At 45.1% G+C, this 21,481-nt stretch overlaps 1 protein-coding gene across 3 annotated transcripts in view; it reads left to right on the forward strand.

Annotated features, from left to right (window-relative positions):
* The window catches only part of DBF4 (DBF4-CDC7 kinase regulatory subunit), a 53,320-nt gene that overhangs the window by 27,382 nt on the left and 4,457 nt on the right, over window positions 1–21,481 (forward strand). For all 3 annotated transcript variants that reach the window (XM_032793365.2, XM_032793368.2, XM_032793366.2), the window contains exons 10-11: window positions 16,081–16,212; window positions 19,072–19,186. In XM_032793365.2, the coding sequence (XP_032649256.1) occupies window positions 16,081–16,212; window positions 19,072–19,186 (247 nt within the window). The remainder of the gene's footprint in view (window positions 1–16,080; window positions 16,213–19,071; window positions 19,187–21,481) is intronic.

Below are 21,481 nucleotides of genomic sequence, written 5' to 3' on the forward strand. Positions count from 1 at the left end.
TACATAACTGTTTGTGTCAGCACTGCGCATCCTCACCACAAGTGGTTGCATCAGTAGTAAATGCAGTTTACCCAGGACAGGTTATCCCATTGTCCTGTGCCACCAACCAGGTCAATGCCTTGTGGGACATTTTCACTGAGTAGCTGGATACCAGCAATTTGTCCAGGGATTTCTGGGAACTAGGGGCAAGTTCCCCCAGTGCAACTTTTTCCGTCCCATTGTTTTTGCATCATTTTTAAAATTCCCAAATCCTGCCTGTCCTTTTCAATCTCTACCATCTCTCTGCTAGACTCTGCACAGCTCAGCACAATTCTAATAACCATTGCTAATTAGAGGATCCACAGTTCTTTTGTATTTGTGGAGCTTCAATTAATATTACTATAACTGGAGGTATTGTGAGGAAGAGGAAGTGTTCAAGGATGATGAATGGGTAGTAATGGACACAGAATAAAAATGTGAGGTTGTTTCTGACATTCATGGAGCAACTCCACCTGGTGTATGATGCCTCTGGGCCTGAGAAACAAGCACTGAATGTTGGGATCGTATAATGCAGATTTGGGATAAAGAGCAGTAGCTGCAGAACTTTCGAATTCAGTAAGCTATGTTCCTGGATCTGTGTGCTGACTTGCCCCAGCCCTCCAGTGCAGACATACCAGAATGAGAGTTGCATTGACAGTGGAAAAGCAAGAGGCAGTTTCGCTCTGGAAGTTTGCAACATCAGATTTCTGTCAATCAGTGGCCAGTCAGTTCAGAGTTAGTAAATCCAGTGGGGTCCATTGTCATCCAAGAGTGCAAGGCCAATAAGTATATCTCACTGCACAGGACTGGGACTCTTGTCAATGTGCAGGAAGTAGTAGGTGGATTTGAAGCAATGGAGTTCCTGAACTAAGGTGCTGCCATAGATGGGATGCATATTCCTTTTCTGGTACCATCCGACCTGGCCAATGAATACATAAACTAAAAGAGGTACTTCTCCATGATTATGCCAGCCCTGGTGGAGTGGCTTATCTGGAATGCTTCAATGACATTGGTGTGGGCTGGACAGGGAAAGTATATGGCGCATATATCTTTTCAACGCAGGACTTTTTCAAAAGCTGCAAGATGGGACATTCTTCTCTGACTGGCACATTCCCAGTGGTGATGTTGAAATGCCAACAGTGATTTTGGGGGACCCAGCCTACCCCTTGCTCCCTGGCTCATGAAGATGTACGGTGGTCAATTCAAGAGCAGTGAAGAAAGTTTCAACCACTGACACAGCAAGTGCAGGATGACTTTGAATGTGCTTTTGGTAGTTCAAAAGATTGCTGGCATAGTTTACTGACTAGAATGGATCTCAGTGATCTTAAGTTTAAAAAAAAAATGTATTGCATGCAAATAAACAGGAAACAAAGTTAAAGTGCAAATAAACAAGCATTTTGGCTCCACTGATTCAGGGTGATCATCACCTTTGTCTACCTTGTCCTCCCGCCATCCCTCCACAAACACAAGTTGATGCCACATTCTATTTTGCCGTGAGCACATTCTTTCCATTTCTGGCCAAAGAGTATTATCCAGCGTATTTTTGTTCTGCCCAGCAGTTGCTTGTGGTCTCTAGGGTTCCAGTCACTAATGTGAGCTGTCCATCTATTGTCGTGCCTGCAGACTACATTACCCACTCATCTTCACTTTGCATCATACATTGCCTGCACTACATCGGTCACCTCTGTACACCTTCTAATCTCCTCATTCGATATATGATCATGGACCAATATCTTACACATTCACCTTTCCATTGCTTTCTGAGTGACAGCGAGTTTTTCTTCCTCCACTTTGTCAGTGACCAGCTGTCTGTTCCATATATCATTGCTGGCAGAACAGTAGAGTTAAACAGTTCTTGCTTTTCTTCATGGGCAGTTCATTATCCATTAGAGACATCTTTATTTTGTTGAAGCTTGCCCACCCTGCCTTTCACCTCCTACTGCATTCCCCTTCGAATGAGTTGTCTCTGCTCATTTGCTGACCCAGGTAGATATATTTGTCAACCTCCTTGATTTCTTTCCCATTTACAGTGATGATTCCTTCTGCACAGTGCTCATTCCGCATCCACTTCATCTTTGACATGTTCACTTTCAACCCAATATCATGTGAAAGTGTTTGCAGTTACTGCAAGTTGATCTCCAGTTCTGCTGTGTCCTTTGCCAATATTATGCAGTCATCAGTGAAGAGAAGATGTGTTACTGTTCTCCGTCACTTCTGATTCCTTCTTCCCAGGTCAATTTCTTGAACAGCGACTTCGGTACTGCTGCAAACAGTTTCGGTGAGATTGTGTTAACTTGTCCAACTCCTCTGTGTATAGTAATAATGCAGGGTACAGTGAATGTTATCTCTGTCAAGCAATTGCGATTAATTTCAGCAGGTCAGTGTACCTCAGATCGATTCCAGTTTCATTGAGCGCATTGAGTACAGTGTTAATCTCCACCAAGTCTAATGTCTTCTTGTAGCCGACAAATGCAATACACAATGGTACTTTGTATTCCTTGCATTTTTCGATGAGCTGCCAAACTGAGTGGATGTGATCAATTGTCGCATATCCTGAGTCGAAAACAGCTTGTTCTCTGCTTTCGTGCATTTCGACATCCTTCTTAATCCGATTGAGTGAGTATGACATGGGTGAAGACTTTATACACTTGTGAGAGGAGTATGATCGGATGGTAGTTGCTCACTTCTTCTGGATTGCCTTTCTTCATCAGTAGTATTGTTTTTGATTTCTTCCATAGATCTGGAACACGCTTGCTATTGATGTGGATGGTGAACCATTGCACCAATGCTTTGAAGAGAGTATCTTCCCCTGCTTTCAGATATTCTGGCCGAATATTGTCCACTCTCGGACTCTTCCCTTTCTTTATGTTACGAACTGTGTATTCAGTTTCTTCCCACCTAACATTAGAGTGTCAGAGGGGTAGCCGTGTTAGTCTGAATCTGTAAAAGCAGCAGAGAATCCTGTGGCACCTTATAGACTAACAGACGTTTTGGGATCATGAGCTTTCGTTGGAGTGAACACCCACTTCATCAGATGATGCAGTGGAATTTCCAGTGGGCAGGTTATATATGCAGCAAGCAAGCTAGAGATAACGAGGTTAGTTTCAATCAGGGGGATGAGGCCTTTTCTAAGCAGTTTGAGCAGTTGTGAAAACCAAGGAGGAGAAATGTTCTGGTAGTTGGCAAGCCATTCACAGGTCTTTGTTCACCCTGCAGCTTGATGGTGTCAAATTTTGCCGATGATTGAAGCTCAGCAGTTCATCTTGAAGTCTGGTTACTGAGTTCTTTTGCTGCAGGAATGGCCACAAGGTCTGCTACAGTGTGGCCAGGGAGGTTGTGAAGTGCTCTTCCTGACAGTTTTTGTATATTGCGCTTCCTAATATTCTGATTTGTGGTCCATTTATCCTTTTCCGTAGAGACTGGGTCCAGTTTGGCCGATGTACACAGCAGAGGGGCATAGCTGGATATGATGGCATATTACATTGGACGTGCAGGTGAATGAACCGTTGATTGGTGTGGCTGATTGGTTAGGTCCTCTGATGGTGTCGCCGCGTTGTAGATATATCGGGGTTTGTCTGCATGTGGATTGGTTCCTGAGCTAGAGCTTTATATTGGTGTGTGTGTGCAGTTGCTGGGTGAAAATACATTTCAGGTTGGCAGCGTTGTCGTGGGCAAGGATTGGCCTGCACCCAAGGCCTGTGAAATGTGGGATCCATTGTCCAGGTATGGAGTTGTAGATCCCAGGATGGGTTGTAGATCCCTGTCCAGGTGGGTTGTGTGCCGGTTGGGCAGGGGTTTTTGCTCCTGGACGCGGCATGTGATGTGATGTGCCAGGGACTTCTGTGGTTTCTTTCTTTTGGGTTTTGGTCTTCCGCCAGTAGGGAGCTTTGGTTACACGTCTGGCTGTTGTCTGTTTCTTTATTTTCCTCGTGCGGGCATACTTGTAGTTTTGAGGAGCTCGGCCTTGAGCTGGAGATTTTGTATTGTTGGTCTCTGTTCTTGATGGGTTAGAGCAGATGCGGTTGTACCTCCCGTGCTTGGCTGTAGACAATGGTCGCTGTGATGTGCCGGCGATGGAAAGCTGAGGCAGAGGGTAGTCAGTAGCGCGTAGGATTCAACTATAGTGGTGTTAATGTGACCATCTACTCTTGCACACTGTATATACAAAAGGTGTATAGAAGTGGACCTCCCGAGTTGCGTAGATTTGTCTCCAGGTGAGGTCGATCAGTGAGTGGCTGTAGGAAGCTGGTCTGAAACATCCTGTCATCAAATAGACATTCTATTCTCCCAGAATATCTCCCCTGGGTCAGATGATGAAGATGTCTCATTTGTAGCGATAGGTACTAGCTTAGGACGGGTGAGGGGGAGCGAGAGCTCGAGATGATTAGCGTTTGTTTCAGCGAGTTGTCAAGCGCCTATTAATAGTCTGGCATTTGTGTTGGGGCCCATGCGGCGTGGGCGTGCTCAGTGTTCACGGATCTGGAATGATATAATTGTCATCAAAATTTAAATAGTTGTGTGTGAGTATAAAGGCACAGTAGCCAGCAGCCAGTTGTAGCCTGTTGTCGCATCATCAGGGAATACTGTTGTCCTGACAGCTTGTATTCATCTGTGTGTTGGTAAGTTTGTGTTAGAGAGTTCCTCATAACAATCCAAGGGAGCTAAGGATGGTGGTATTCTCAGGGAGGTGACTCAATGCATGCGTGTTTACTCAGGAAAATCATGGTGTCACTAGATGATAGTCTGGGAGTGCTAGGTGGGCAGAGGGTCTGAGAGTAGATAGGCTCCAACAACCAGACAGTCCTTCAGTGAGAGGTGCCAATGCCTATGGAGATCTCTCAACCTGGAGACTTTCATTAATAACCAAACTCCGTAAAAACAGACTTTCACTAATAATAAGACAGGAGATCTTACAATATAACTCAACCATTACTACAAAGGAAAGAGACCTGTAAGCTGTCTAAACCCTACCTGACACATGCTGGGCCACAACCGTTGGTACCCCCTAACCCACCCCAGCATATATTGTCAATGGGGTATCACAACCCACACACTCAGCCCAGAAGAAAAATCTGTCCCTACTCTGGGACTCTCTTTCTTCTGCCCACTGCCCCATCCCCTACCAACATGATACAGTTCTGTGCGGATCTGGAAGCCTACTTTCGCCGTCTCCGACTCCAAAGAATACTTCCAGGACAACATACTGACAGTTGAGCTGATCAAATCACAGGTACCCTACCCATCACAGCACAAGAAAAAGAACTCCACATGGACTCCTGCCTGAGGGTCGAATATAGACTAGTCTGGACCTGATAATTGAAATGCTTCCGCCGACGTTGCACAGGCAGAGATTGTGGAAAAACACATCGTTGCCCATAACCTAAGTCGTGCAGAACGCATGCCATCCACAGCCTCAGAAACCACCCTGACATTATCATTAAAGAGGCTGATAAAGGAGGTGCTGTTGTCATCAATGAACAGGTCTGACTACCAAAAGGAGGCTGCAGACAACTCTCCAATACCAAATCTCAGGCCACTTCCGTCAGATTTCCAAAGAGAGTCACCGAGCAGTGACGTGACTTTTCTTCTGGGCTGAGGCTCTGTGCCTTTATACTTGACTCTGTGTCAAATTTGATGAAATAATATCTCCAGATCAGTGGCACTGCTAATGGGCACCTGCATTGCCACACAATGCCAATATTTTATGCTGACCTGGAACAACGCTCCTCAGCTCTCGTCCATCACGCCCTTCTCTACCTACGCTACATTGATGACATCTTCATCATCTGGACCCATGGGAGGAGACTCTGAGAATTCAACGACATTTCAACGCTTCTACCCACCCATCAACCTCAGCCTGGACAAATCTACACGGGAGGTCCTCTTAGCAGACACCCAACGGTGCAAATGAGTGATGGTCACATTAACACACCCTAAATATCGAAACCTACCGACCGCTATGCCTACCTTCATGCCTCCAGCTTCCATCCGGCACATCACACGATCCATTGTCGTACAGCCAAGCACTGAGGTACAACCGCTCTGCTCTAACCCCTCAGACAGAGACCAACACTACAAAATCCCCAGCCATTCTCAAACTACAATACTCGCACGAGGAAATAAAGAAACAGATCAACAGAGCGACGTGTACCAGAAGCCTCCTACTGCGAGGACAAACCAAGAAAGACCAACAGGACTCACTGGCATCACATACAGCCCAGCTAAAACCCTCCAACGCTCATCAGGATCTACACCCATCCTGGACAATGATCCTACAACTTTACAGGCCTTGGGTGGCAGGCCAATCCTTGACCACAGATCAAGCTGCAACCTGAAATGTTATTTTTTTCACCAGCAAGTGCACACCACACCATAGTAGCTCTAGGCTCAGGAACCAATCCATGCAACACAAACCCCGTATATCTACACCGGCGACACCATCGAGGACCTAACCAGATCAGCCACACCTCACCGGTTCATTCACCCTTGCACGTCCACCAATGTAAATATATTGCCATGTCATTTGCCAGCTATGCCTCTCTGCTTGTACATCGGCCAAATGGATCAGTCTCTACGGAAAAGGATAAAGGACACAAATCAATATTAGGAACGGCAATATACAAAACTCTAGGAGAGCACTTCACCTCCGTGGCCACACTGTGCAGACTTATGTGGCCATCCTGCAGCAAAAAGAAACTTCAGGACCAGACTTCAAAGAGAACTGCTGAGCTCAATTCATTGCAAACTTGACACCATCAGCATCAGCTCAGGGTTGAACAAAGACTGTGAATGGCTTGCCAACTACAGAACCAGTTTCTCCTCCCTTGGTTTTCACACCTCAACTGCTAGAACAAGGCCTCATCCTCCCTGATTGAACTAACCTCGTTATCTCTAGCTTGCTTGCTAGCATATATATACCTGCCCCTGGAAATTTCCACTACATTCATCTGATGAAGTGGGTGTTCACCCATGACAGCTCATGATCCAAAACGTCTGTTAGTCTATAAGGTGCCACAGGATTCCCCACCTAACATTGGGAACTTCTTCTGTAACCTGCGGCCTTTACGGTGTATGCTGGACATTGACCTGCGAGGAGTAGAGATCATTGTAGAATTTTGTCCATATTTTGTTTATCTTGCTCCTTTCGGATGTCCTCTCACCATTTTCATCTTTCAGCACTGCCAGCATGATCTGTTTCAGCCTAACATCCCTTTTTACCTTCTTCGGACTTTCGTTCTTTTCCTCCGCCTCTCTCAATTTCTTCTTTCTAAGGTCTTCGTAATCTTCTTTGATCTTCACACAAATTTCTTTGCACTGTGTTCTGTATTCTTCTTCCATTTTTTCCTTCTAATTTCATGCACGCTCTCCTTGCCATCAGAGTTACAGTTTCCTCACTGGTCCTCTGCTTACATCCCAGCATTTTCAATGCCTTTGCCTTCTTAGCTGCTGAGATTATTTGCAAGATAAACTCTTCATAGTCCCCATCAATGTCCTTGTTGACCTTATACTCGAGGTCCATTTCACTTACTACCTGTGCAAATGTCTCTTCATTGAAGTGCCATTTTTGCTTTGGTTTCTGGCTTCTCTTCACTCAGTCTTCGTAAGCATTGTCAATGCATAGTTTTGAGCACAAGTACGATGTTCTGAGCCTGTGCAAATTATTCATTCTTCTATTATCACTACATTGTTGAAGATTCTTCTGGTACCATCATTACACAGTCAATCTGATTCAGCGTGATTCTATCCAGGCTTTTCCATGTTCACTGCCAACACTGTTCTTTTTGAAATATCATGTTCATTATGTGGAGATGGTTTGCTGCTGCGAATGCAAACAGACGTGCTCCGCGATCATTTCTTACACCTTTACCCAATTTTCCCACATACTTTTCTTTCTCACTCTCCTTTCCACCTACTATTGCATTGAAGTTCTCCTGGATAATTGTGTAGGTGGATCTTTTCTGCATTGCTTCCTCCAGCTCTTTGTAGAAATGTTCCATTTCTTCGTCTTCCACTTGCTGCGTGGGATCATGCACCTGAATAATTTTAATTGTTCTCCTTCATTTTATCTGAAGTGTGAGAACTGCTATCCGGGGTGATATGATGTCGCAGTTGTTTCTTCCATGACAATGAATCCAATGCCTACAGTCCTTGCTCTGTCGTCTAATGATCTTCCTAGGAATACTTGCTCTCCGCTTTTCCATTGTGCAATGAGGTCTTTTGGTTCTTCTTCTTTCGCGTATCCCAATGACATTTGCTTTTATTGATCTTGTGACTTCAATGTAAGTATCAGTGTACAAATCAGATGATAGTGTTCTTGTGTTGTGACTTGCAACAAATAGTTGGACTAGTCTTTTAGTCATTTTCTGTTTTTCATCCTGTGCTTCCCCGGGTTGTGAGCGTTGGTCAGGCTGACACATGAGTCTCTACTCAGTTTCCTGGTTTATTCTGCTTTGTGTGGCAGGAGAATTTTGCAGCAGTGCATTCGGGGTGCCAGCCCTTGTGCTGCGTAGCTGTGGTACCCTCTCAACTTTGGCTAGGTTGCCCTAGAGTAATAGAGGTACAATTGGACTCCCTACTACCCTGCATGCTAGCTCAACACCTTCTTGGCTTGGTAAGGCTTGCCAGAACATACTCTCCGCTGTCAAACCCCGTTCACCCCCATGCCAAAGCTGTAGTATAGAGGTAGGATTTTGTGGATTCCATCAGCGTGATCATGCTTAATAATATGTAAACATGTATGCTAATTATTTTCTTGGTTTTTAAAGACGTATTACAGTGTTTTATTCATGTTAAAAACATATAGTGCACTATGCTTGATGGCTGATCCTGTAGTTATCAGATTAGTGTAGGTGCAGTCATAGTTCTCCTTGTTTTCCCTGGCATGGAAAAGGTTTGTGCCGTGCTGCCACCTGTTATGCTGGGAGGCCATAGGGAGTAGTGACCATGGAGTTTTCCAGTGATTGGAATGGTGGTTGTGTCCAGGTCTTCAGGCGTTCAGTTCAGTAATGTTCTGGATCTGCAACAACTGCGTTTGTTGCCTGAGCAAAACCAGAATATCCCGGTGCACTTCCTGTTGCAACTTTCAATCTCTTTGCCTCTCAAGCAGCCACACTCTCCATTCTTGGTTCTGCACACTACTCATGGTCGTTTGGTCCTTCCAGTCATTGTGCTTGCAGTCAGCAGCTGTAGAGAACGGGAGGATCTTGCAGAACATGTCTCGCCTTGTTTGCCTGATCCAGGTCAGATATTCAACCGGCATGGAGGGACCACCTCTCAAGCATACTATGCCAGAGGTTGCTGATTAAAATAGATAGATACATTATTAGATTTACAGACGTAACAAAGGGAAAAGAAGTCTTAAGACTTCCTTTTGTTATTTCCATAAATACCTTTAATAAGAAATGTTAATTATCACTTTACTTTTGGAGTACCTCATTACAGCATTGCTTTGCAGCTCAAGCCAAGGGGAGTACGGACTAGTGAGGGGGAAACTGTTGCATGGAAGTTTTAGAACGGGATGAGGAATCTTTTTTTCTGTCAGGGGCCATTGACTCACAGGAAAAATCAGTCATGGGCCACGCAAAGCCCCGGGGTGTGGGGAAGGTAGAGGCTCTGGGGCTTCCCCTAGGATCCGGGGCAGGGCCAGAAATGAGGGGTTCAGGGTGCCGGGGGGAGCTTGGGGTGAGGGTTCCGGCTGAAGTTAGAGGCTCTGGTGTGGGGCAGGGGGTTGGGGTACGGCAGAGGTTCGGGGTGCGACTCTGGCCGAGCAGCGCTTACCTCACTGTTTCTGGAAGCAGCCGGCATGTCTAGTGGTCAGGCTCTAGTCAGAGGGGCCAGGTGACTCTGCACCGTGTGCACTGCCCGCCCCTGCTGCTCTCTTTGGCCGTTGGGAGCTGGCACTGGGGGCAGGAGCAGCATGTGGAGCTTCCCTGATTGCACCTCTGCTGAGGGGCACAGGGACATGCTGCTGGTGAGCCGGCACTCATGGCTCCAGCCCCGTAGGGGGACACTGAGGCTTGGGGCTTTCAGCCTGCAGCACGGAAACTTGCCGCAGGCCAAATGAATTGAAGCAGTGGGCCAGATCTGGTCTGCCCATAGGTTCCCCATCCCTTGTTTAGATGCTGGGCGCCCTTGGGTCTGAGTATAGGGAAAGTGCAAGTTTGAGTGAAACTTGCCAATGTTTTCACAGGCAATGGTGATTTTGGCTGATACCTCATGCTCTAAGGTAAGGGTGGGCAAACTGTAGCCCACAGGCCACATCTGGCCCTTGAGCTCCTGCTAGGGAGCGAAGTCTGGGGCTTGCCTTGGTCCCGCACTCCAGCCTGGGAGCGGGGTTGGAGGCTGCTCCACATGTGTGTGCTGCAGCTCCCAGAAGTAGCGACATGTCCCCCCTCCAACTCCTACGTTTAGGGGAAGCCAAGGGGCTTCGCGTGCTGCCCCCGCCCCAAGTGTCACCCCCGCAGCTCCCGTTGGCTGAGAACTGCTGCCAATGGGAGCTGCAGGGGCGGCGCCTGTGGACGGGGCAGCATGCAGACTATAGCCCACCTGGCCACGCCGCTGCATAAGAGCTGGAGGTGGGACATGCTGCTTCTGGGGGCTGCTTGAGGCCACCTGGAGCCTGCACCCTATAGCCCCTCCTGCACCCCAAACCCCTCGATCCCAGCTCAGAGCACCGTCCTGCACCCCAAACTCCTGCCCCAGCCCTGAGCCCCCTCCCACACCCTGAACTCCTCATTTCTGGCCCCACCCTAGAGCCCGCAACCCCAGCCAGAGCCTTCACCCAACCCCCAATTTTGTGAGCATTCATGGCCCACTGTACAATTTCCATACCCAGATATGGCCCTCGGGCCAAAAAGTTTGCCGACCCCTGCTCTAGGGTGACAAAGGCACAGAGAACGCAGCTGCTGCTGGTGCCTGAGGCCACTTGGGTCTATATGCTGGTTTGCGGCAATGGTGTCAGCAGAACTCATCACAAAGTGGCTTGTTTCTTCTCCTGCAATAAGAGACATTACCAAGGCCACCAGCCCTATAAATGTTTTGTAGAGGATTGCAGAGCATCTCCATGAAAGTTTCATCAGGATTATTCAAGAGGGATAAAAGGGACATTCCTCTTCAGATAAACAAAGTACTCTACATGGGGAGAATTGTGGACCCCCTGCCTAGCCTAAGAAGCCACCTCTACCTCCCTTCTTCTAACTCTATCTGAGCACAGGACAGTAATGTAGATTGTGTAATTTAGACTGCCATATTTTTCTGAGTTTATTTTCTAAAATTTTACAAGTGAAGAATGAAAAGCTGGTGCTTTTTTCTCTTAACACGTGAATCAGATGGGCACCATTTTCAAATAGGGACAAAAGGGGATGTTGTTGTTGTCCTCCATCGCCTTCTGATATGTATGCCAGAGTAGCTTGGCTTTCACCCAGCTTTGCTGCTCATCCCTGTCCTGCCCCAGGTTTAGCATCGCCTGTACTCCATTGACAGAAATAGGTTGATTGTGACTATGCATTGTTCCGGGAGATGGTTTTATTGTGTCAATGGAACGGGGTATTTACACTGGTGGGAGACACATTAAGGTGTGTATGCATGTAAAACTATGTTGAAACAAGTCAACTTATGTCGACCTAACTTTGTAGTGTAGATCAGACCACAGAGTAGGAATGGCAGCAGAACAGGGAGAAATTAGGTGACTCGAAATATGTGGAGGCCAGTGAGATGTTACGTACTCTCATCTAAGGGGTCTCATACCACAACTAGCTCAATGGCCTGAGCATGTCAGCGTTTTTTCTGGTTGTTGCAGTAACTAAAAAGGACTCTTGGAAAGTATGTCTTGTTTTTCTTAAACAATTGAGGGCCTGACACTGATGCTTTTCTACCATAATTATTCTAAATAACAGTTGAAATTGTCAAGAGGAGATACGTCCTTGGGATAGCTCCTCAGCTCTGGCTTTGCACTGCCTCAGGAGCCAGATGTACCCAGAAAGTTATCTTAAAGAGCCAGTGAAGGATTTTCTCTCCATCAACATAGGGATTGTGCCAGAACACATGGCATGCTGCCTGGTTCTTGGCTGGCACAGAAGTCTCATAGGGACTGCTGCAGCAAATATAACTTTAAAGAAGTCCTTAGATTGCTTTCAGTTAAGCTGGTAGCTGTTATGGCCCCTAGCCAGCTCTGCACCAGGGAAATTGAAAGATTACTTGGAATCAACTTTCCTTCCTTTCCTCAGCTATGGCAGATATAAGCTTGGCACATCAGAGGATTTGGGGCCCCATCCTTCATATAGTTGAAATATTAAAATGTACCAAACTCCAATTTTAAAAGAAAAACTATACATTTTTCCAAATGTGACTATTGTGGACCAGATTGTCTCTGAGAGCTGATTTAGGTTCAAATCCTGCAGCTGCAGCGCATGTGGTGAAGAAGCTCTATGTCGACAGGAAAGAGCTCTCCTGTTGGCATAAAAAAATCACCTCTGTGAGTGGCATAAGCTGTGTCAGCTGGAGAAGCTCTCCCGCTCTCAGAGCACTGTGCACATGAACGCTAATATTGGTGTGACTTATGTCACTCGGGGGGGGGGAGCTATTCACACCTCTGAGGGTACGTCTACACTACAGGATTATTCCGATTTTACATAAACCGGTTTTGTAAAACAGATTGTATAAAGTGCACGTGGCCACACAAAGCACAATAATTCGGCGGTGTGCTTCCATGTACCGAGGCTAGCGTCGATTTCTGGAGCGTTGCACTGTGGGTAGCTATCCAGTAGCTATCCCGTAGTTCCCGCAGTCTCCCCCGCCCATTGGAATTCTGGGTTGAGATCCCAGTGCATGATGATGCAAAAAGTGTCACGAGTGATTCTGGGTAAATGTCACTCATTCCTTCCTCCGTGAAAGCAACGGCAGATAATCATTTCACGCCCTTTTTCCCTGGATTGCCCTGGCAGACACTATAGCATGGCAACCATGGAGCCCATTTTGCCTTTTGTCAACTGTCACCGTATGTGTACTGGATGCCGCTGACAGAGGCGGTACTAGCAGTGCTACACAGCAGCATTCATTTGCCTTTGCAAGGTAGCAGAGACTGTTACATCCCTATTGTACCATCTGCCATGCCATTGTATTGGCGATGAGATACTGTTATCAGTCATTCTGTTACCGTCTGCTGCTGTCATGGGTGCTCCTGGCTGGCCTCGCTGAGCAGCTGGGGGTGCAAAGACAAAATGGGAATGACTCCCTGGGTCATTCCCTCCTTATGTTTTATCTAAAAATAGAGTCAGTCCTGCCTAGAATATGGGTAAATGTACTGGAGAACCAGTGCACCCGAGAACCAGAAGAGCACAGCCACTCCGGTCAGAGCCCCAGGATCCCACAGAAATGATGAGCTGATGCCATTCTAGGGGTGTCCCTGCAACAACCCCACCTGTTGCTTCCCTCCTCCCCAAACCCTCCTGGTCTACCATGGCAGGTCCTCCCATTTGTGTGATGAAGTAATAAAGAATGCAGGAATAAGAAACACTGACATTTAGTGAGATAAAATGAGGGGGAGGCAGCTCCAGCTGCTATGATAGTCCAGGCGGATATTAAACGGTGGTGGGGGAGAGGCGCACAGCCTCCACTGCTATGATAGTCCAGGCTGTTACAGAATCTTTTCTATAGACATAAAGTGGGGGTCTGATGGAGCTCAGCCCCCAGTTGCTATGATGAAGACTGTTTACCAGCCATTCTGTACCATCTGCTGGACTGACCAGTAGTCATTCTTATTTTTACCCAGGCGCCTCGGCCGACCTCACCGAGGCCAGCCAGGAGCACTCACAGGATGATGAGGATGGCTGTCAGTCATTTTATACTATACTGTCTGCCACCAGGGAGGGGAGAGGATGCTGCTGTTCAGTGCTGCAGCACCGCGTCTACCAAGCAGCATGCAGTATACATACGGTGACATTGAAAAAAGTCAAGAAAACAATTTTTTTCCCTTTTCTTTCACGGGAGAGGAGGTGGGGTAAATTGACAAGATTACCCAGAAACACCCCAGACAATGTTGTTTGACCCTTCAGGCATTGGAGCTCAGTCAAGAATGCAAATGCTTTTCGGAGACTGCGGGGACTGTGGGATAGCTGGAGCCCTCAGTACCCCCTCTCTCCTCCATGAGCGTCCATTTGATTCTTTGGTTTCCGTTATGCTTTTCACACAGCATCTGTGCTGATGGACCTGTCTATCATAGCCTGGAGATTTTTTCAAATGCTTTGTCATTTCCTCTTCTGTAATGGAGCTCTGATAGAACAGATTTGTCTCCCTATAACAGCAATCAGATCCATAGTATCTCCCATATGGTCCATGCTGGAGCTCTTTTTGGATTTGGGACTGCATCGCACCCGTGCTGATCAGAGCTCCACGCTGGCAAACAGGAATGAATTCAAAAATTTGCGGGGCTTTTCCTCCTGTCTACCTGGCCAGTGCATCCGAGTTCAGATCGCTTTCCAGAGCAAAGTCATGGTGCACTGTGGGATACCACCCAGAGGCCAATATCGTCAATTTGCGGCCACACTAACCCTAATCCGACATGGCAATACCGATTTCAGCGCTACTTCTCTCATCGGGGAGGAGTACAGAAACCAGTTTAAAGAGCCCTTTATATCGATATAAAGGGCCTCGTTGTGTGGACGGGTGCAGGGCTAAATCAGTTTAACGCTGCTAAATTCGTTTAAACGCGCAGTGTAGACCAGGCCCTGAAGATACATAAGTTTTGCCAGCATAGGCTGTAGTGTAGACACAGTCTTAGTCTCAGTCAAAAACGTGAGAGTTGGCAAGAAACAAGAAAGCTCAACAAGAAAATGTGAGCATAGTCAAGTCTGAAAACATAAATGCAGTTGTGCTGTAATTTATTTCCCATCTCAATTTGTAATCAGCTACCATTTTATGCTGGGCCTTGCTAACTCCAGACTCACTGGCTAGTCACACATCTGAAGATTTTTTCTGAGCCCTCATAATTTTATAGTGTGCATCAGAAGGCTCCCATAGTTGTGGTAGGGATTTAGCACTAGTGAAAGGAGAAGGGAGGTTGACATGAGTTAGGCAAATAAACATGGCAGGGATTGGCAAATAGACAAGGTTATAGGTGCAGCATAAGAACCTGAATAGAAGAAAGGAAAAGCACAAATAAGCATGGATTTGCCCTTTAGACTGCTATTTTTGAGGCATTGACCTCATAATATATGTAAAGCACCTAACACACTTCTGGCTGTTTACATAATTTACAAATATCTGTTCATAAAGAGAAAGGGAGACCAAGCAGCTGAGCGTGGAATGCTGCAGGTAGCTGAGTGGGGGCAATGGGTTTGTTCAGACGATTCAGCTTTTATTAGGAATTTGAAAAATTGAGCTAAAGCCAAATACCAGAATTCCTATTTAATGAAGAACTTCACTGCTCACATATTTTAAATATATTTGAATGTATTTGCAGATTAGGCAACCTTTCTAGATCCAGTAGCTTCAGATACAGTTCTGTGAAGCAATAATTCCCTTAAGTTGTTTATGAAAGTATTTTGCATACATACACATTCACTGATTTTTCTCCCTCTTGGAGTTGATATTTTGTCTAGTTCATAAACTGTAAAATGTGCAAAAGATATCAAGTTGATGTGTTCGTTTGGAATTGCTATCTGTATTCCTCTGGGACATGAATACACTATTTACCTGAGCAGTTCTTAGCTTTGCAGTCTACTCTAGCAGGCCCCCAGATTGCATGCTGAAGAGGGACAAAAGCCATCAATATGATGTTATGCACAATACAGCTATAGCCACCAGAAGCAAATCTTATGATTTGAAAAAAGCAGCAAGTTGAAGGAAGGAAGAAGGAAAATATTTTATAATCTTGTCTGAAAGCTAACTGCTTGATATTCATAGGAGGCAATAATAAATTGCATGTATATCAGCTGCCAGAAAGAAGGAAAAAAAATGTTTGATTCTGAATATAAGGGTGTATTTAATTTGCTCTAAATAGATGTTTTATTGTCTGTATTTCAGGTTTGATTATTCTAATACAACTATTTTCTTGTCCTATTACAGCCGTTACAGACCATTTTATCTGCAATTATCCAGCTTTCCTGTTCTCAACTATTCTGCTCCAAAACCTTATAGTCCATTTGATGCAGATAAGAAGAATGCTAGTGACCAAAAGCAAACTCAGTCTAAACAAAGGTTTGTTGAGGAAAAAATATGGAAATTCCTTCTTCAGTCTCTAAGAAATTGACTCTCTTCGTATTAGTTTACATGGGGCTCTATACCAATACCAGTGTCTCATTTGTTGAATCTACTGGTAATTTTGTCCGTTTTTCTTTCTCTCTCCTTTATCCTTTCTTTATGTCCTTTTTTTTTTTTTTTTGGACATACAAATGCAGGCATCATAACCATATTGCTGTGGGTCAGTGCAGGCTGTGACACTTCTTCTCTTTCCTCCTTTCCACTGCTGATACCTTTCCTCTGTCCTCCTGGATGCCCTCCACTAAGTACAGCACCAAATGAATTATCTTGGCTCTAGAGCTGTTCACTTTAATTTGCCAATAAAAAGCTGAAGGTTAACTAAATTTGTTTAAAACTATCATCCTAAGTCAAACTACATGATAGTGAAGAATGCACTTCATTTACATGTAAACTTAATTTTCTCTAAATAAAACAAAATGTTCCATATCCTAATATTGCTTGAACTTTATATCTTCCTTGAGAGGTGAATGGTGAGTACTTACTGTATGAGTATACAGGCAATAAGAATATGCAGTTGATCAGCTTTGTTCTTACCTTGCACTTAAATGGTCACGTGCTGTATTTGGCACTCAGGCTGCACTTTGAGCACAGCAGTTTAAAGTTATGCTTTTTGGCAAATTACATGGGTGATTTTTGTCTAATAAGGTGTCTAATGGGGTGCTTTCTGAAGTATCAGGCTCTGATTCTGACCCTGAACTCCTTTCAACCAGTCATTTAGTCCGCTGGAACTGCTTTATGGCATTGACTTCTAAAACTGATGTTACAGCATTCGCTGTAGTGAATTCTAGAGATAGTGGGCTGAGATGATAACTTCATTTTAAAACTCTTTTCTGCTTCTCATAACTTTCTCACTTTGTCCTTTTGGGTTGAAATTTAAATAGTGCACCTATCACTACCTGTTCTAAAATTAAGAGCACAGTCAAGAATCGTCTAAATTGACAGTCAGTTATGTTTATTATCTTAATTCGTAATAGCTTCTGCACTGCCCCAGTCCTTTATGCTACTCTCAATATACTACACTGCTAGTGGTTCTCTCTGTTGATGCTGCCATGGCAGTAATCTCCTGCTTCCTATCTGCTTTGATTGTAGTGCCTATGGCTTTGTGAAAGATAAGGCAAATGCAACACAGCAGAAACTTTCAGGGCTTTGTAGGGATTTCTGGTAGTGCTCCTGTCACCTAAGTTAGCACTAAGGGTATAGAGGTGAGGTGGTTGGAAGGCACCCTCCTGGACTTAATATTTCTCCTAAAAAAAGAGAGAGAGTAAGTGAGTGTAGTGTACTTTTTATTTTTTTATTTGTTTTGTCAGGAATTGGAGTGGGCAAGGAAGGTATCCACTGATAGATATAAACCTCTGGAATTATGGTCTTCTGCTTAATTTTGACTAAGCCTACACTAGGAACTTATGTCTGTATATCTACGTTGCTCAGAGGCGTGGAAAATTCACACCCCTGAGCAATGTAGTTACACCAACCTAACCCCTGGTGTAGACAGTGCTATATCGACGGGAGGGTGACAGCTGCACACTGTAAGTATAGATAAGCCTTTAATCTATTTATTTGGTCCTTGTCCCATCTGAGTTCCTAACTAATAATTAAATTAGAAATAATGATATCTCTCCATTCACAGCCAGAAGGAGAAATTGTTTTGTTTGTTTTGTAAATCTGAAAGAGAAGAATTCGTTGCAGGAAAGTTGTCAGAAACACTTAGTTCTGAATGCAGTAAGGTCTGTGGTCATTCTTCTTTCTTCAAATATTGAGTTCCACGGTCTTGGTCCTGGTCATATGAAAGTTCTGTTTACCATGCTCACAAACTTTCTCTAGTTGTTCAACAATTCCATGGTTCCAGTGGAACAGATATATGGTAAAAAGATAATGATTTTAGAAAGAATACCTCCTAGTAGCTAGATCCAGTAGTGTGGAATTTGAACATCAGGAAGCGGATTGAATTGCACTCTGTATTCAGTGGAGAACCAATGCAGAAAGTAGAGTTCTAAGGTTATATACTCAAGGCAACCTGTTGTGCTAAGCAGAAGTATTGCTACCTGTTGTACCAGTAGGAGCTTTTTCAGGTCATGTGGCTTCACTCTTTCATATAATGAGTTTCAGTAATCAAGCTTAGAGGTCACGTGTGTGGATTACTGTTACCAAGTCTGAATCAATAGGAAGATGCTGATTTTGGCTAGACAGGGAGATGGTACTGCTTATTTGATGTGAAGGAAATGTGGGGCTGAGTGCCATTGGCATACTGGTGGTACGGCATTCTTGTCACACCCACTTCCCAACATGTTCTTGTAACTATTGAAGAATGTGGAGTAGAGAACTGTGTCTTGTAGGACTCCACAGGTGAGGGCTCTGGAAGCAGAGGAACAGTTGCTGAAAATAACCCTCTGGGGGTTTAATATGAGAAGGATCAGGGGCATTTTCACCTTCAACTGTTAATACCTAACTCACATAGCACTCTTCATCAGTAGATCTCAAAGTGTTTTACAAAAGGAGGTAACCATCATTGTCCCCACTTCACAGATGGGGGATCTGAGACATAGGGAAGCAAAGGGACTTGGCCTGCTGGGTGACCTTGGACAGTGCCAGAGCCTGGAATAGAAGCCAGATTTCCTGAGTCCTAGTCCAGTATTCTGTCCTCTGAAATAAATCTTTGTTCACTCTGATTTGATTGATGTTCTAAAATGTTTGGTTCTCTTAACACTTTTACCGTTTTGTAGTTAGCAAGTTTAAAGGCACAACTTCATATGGACAGATAACTGACTCTGTACATACAACTTTTTTTTTTGCTAACAGAAACAAAACAAATAGTGACAAAGACTGTGGTGGTCCAGTTCAACTTCCTCTAAAGGATAAGAAAAAGAGAGGGTATTGTGAATGCTGTATGAAGAAATATGACGATCTGCAAACTGTAAGTGTAACATAGATTGTACACTCAACCCAATCTGTTATACGGTGCATAGAAATGTGGCATCAACAAGTATTTTTCTGCCTAATAGATATTAATTGACTTAACGATATACTCAAAAGTTCTTTTAAAAAAAGCAAACAACAAAAACAGAAATCTTCTCTCTAGGGGAATTTAGTGCTGTCTTGCAGACTACACAAAGGGTTGCTAAGATTACTTATAGTTACATCTCGGAAACATAGTCAATAAGAGTTTAGGAACACTTGCTCTTTTAAATTGCCCATTTATGCACATCAAGTATTTGAAACAACTTTATTTTAGCCAATATGGGAGTGAATGAATGCCTTTGCACCAAATGTTAGTGTATTAATATCTAGACTGACATGCAGAATTAGGGCTTGTCGCTTGTCTACACTACACGCCAGATCGGCAGACAGCAGTCGATCTGGGGGGGGAGGGGGTCAATTTATTGCATCTAATATAGATGCGATAAATCGATCGCTGAGCACTCTCTCGTCAACTCCGGTACTCCACAAGAATGAGAAGCGCAAGTGAAGTCAACGGGAGAGCATCAGCTGTCGACTTACCGCAGTAAAGACACCACAGTAAGTAGATCTAAGTACGTTGACTTCAGCTACGCTATTCACGTAGCTGAAATTGTGTATCTTAGATTGACCCCGCATGGTAGTGTAGACAAGCCCTTAATAGTGGTGAGGGGGTGTATCAGAGAGATACTTTTTTGAAATGTGCTATTTTGTATAATTGTCAACTTTTGCTGGTCTAGAATAGGCGTGTAAGGACCCAAATCCATATGATCTTGTATTTTCATCTTGCTCCTACACTTATGCTAAACTTGTTTGCATGTGCTGTATAAATTTATTAATATTAGAGTACAGTAACTCATCACTTAAAATTGTCCCGTTTAACATTGTTACATTGCTGATCAATTAGGGAACGTGTTAGTTTAAAGTTGCGCAGTGCTCCTTTATAATGTTGTTTGGCAGCTGCGTGCTTTGTCCACTGCTTGCAGAAAGAGCAGTCTGTTGCAGCTAGCTGGTGGGGGGTAGGAACCAGAGTGGACTGGCAGCCCCTCATCAGCTCCCCGCTCCCCTAAGTTCCATGTGCAGCAGGCCACCCAGCAGGCTTCAATTGCCGGCAGTTCAGCTGTCTCCCCCCACTGCCATGTGCTGTCCTACTCTACATGAGTTGCTCCCAGAGCCTCCTGTTCTGTGCGGAGGGGAGGGGCTAATATCACGGTGCCCAACTGATCTGCTCCCTCCCACCCACCCGGTCCTGCCAAAATTACTCCATCTCCATTGAGAGTGGGGGAACACGACAGGGCTCAGGACAGAGGAAACTGCTAGCAGCAGCTGCTCTCTCACTTGCTTAAAAAGGGCAATGTACTTAGGCCTGGTCTACACTACGCGTTTAAACCGAATTTAGCAGCGTTAAACCGATGTCCCTGCACCGTCCACACAACGAGGCCCTTTATATCGATATAAGGGTCTCTTTAAACTGGTTTCTGTACCTCCTCCTGACGAGAAGAGTAGCACTGAAATCGGTATTGCCATGTCAGATTAGGTTGTGTGGCCGCAAATCGACGATATTGGCCTCCGGGCGGTATCCACAGTGCACCATTGTGACCGCTCTGGAAAGCGACTGAACTCAGATGCACTGGCCAGGTAAACAGGAAAAGCCCCGCAAATTTTTGAATTTCATTTCCTGTTTGCCCGCGTGGAGCTCCGATCAGCACGGGTGGTGATGCAGTTCCAAATCCAAAAAGCTCCAGCATGGACCGTATGGGAATACTGGATTGATTGCTGTATGGGGAGACCATCTGTTCTATCAGAGTCCATTACAGAAGACGAAATGACAAAGCATTTGAAAAAATCCCAGGCTATGATAGACAGGTCCACAGACACGTGCTGTGTGACAAGCGTAATGGAGCGCAAAGAATCAATGGACGTCTGGAGGGAAGAGGGGGTACTGAGGCTCCAGCTATCCCACAGTCCCCGCAGTCCCGAAAAGCATTTGCATTCTTGTGACGGTCCAATGCCTGGAGGGTCAAAACTGTTTCTGTGTGTTCAGGGTATATGTCTCCTAATTTACGCCCTTCCTTCCCCCCCCGAAAGAAAAGGGAAAAAAATTTGTTTCTTGACTTTTTCATGTCACCTATGTTACTGCATGCTGTTGGTAGACGGGGTGCAGCAGCCTGAACCGAGCATCCCCTCCCGGTGGCAGTATGTGTAAATGTTGCCATCCATCATCATCATGCCATAGTTGCTCCTGGCTGCCGCG

The sequence above is a fragment of the Chelonoidis abingdonii genome, chromosome 2 (assembly GCF_003597395.2).
Source record: "Chelonoidis abingdonii isolate Lonesome George chromosome 2, CheloAbing_2.0, whole genome shotgun sequence".
Taxonomy (NCBI): domain Eukaryota; kingdom Metazoa; phylum Chordata; order Testudines; family Testudinidae; genus Chelonoidis; species Chelonoidis abingdonii.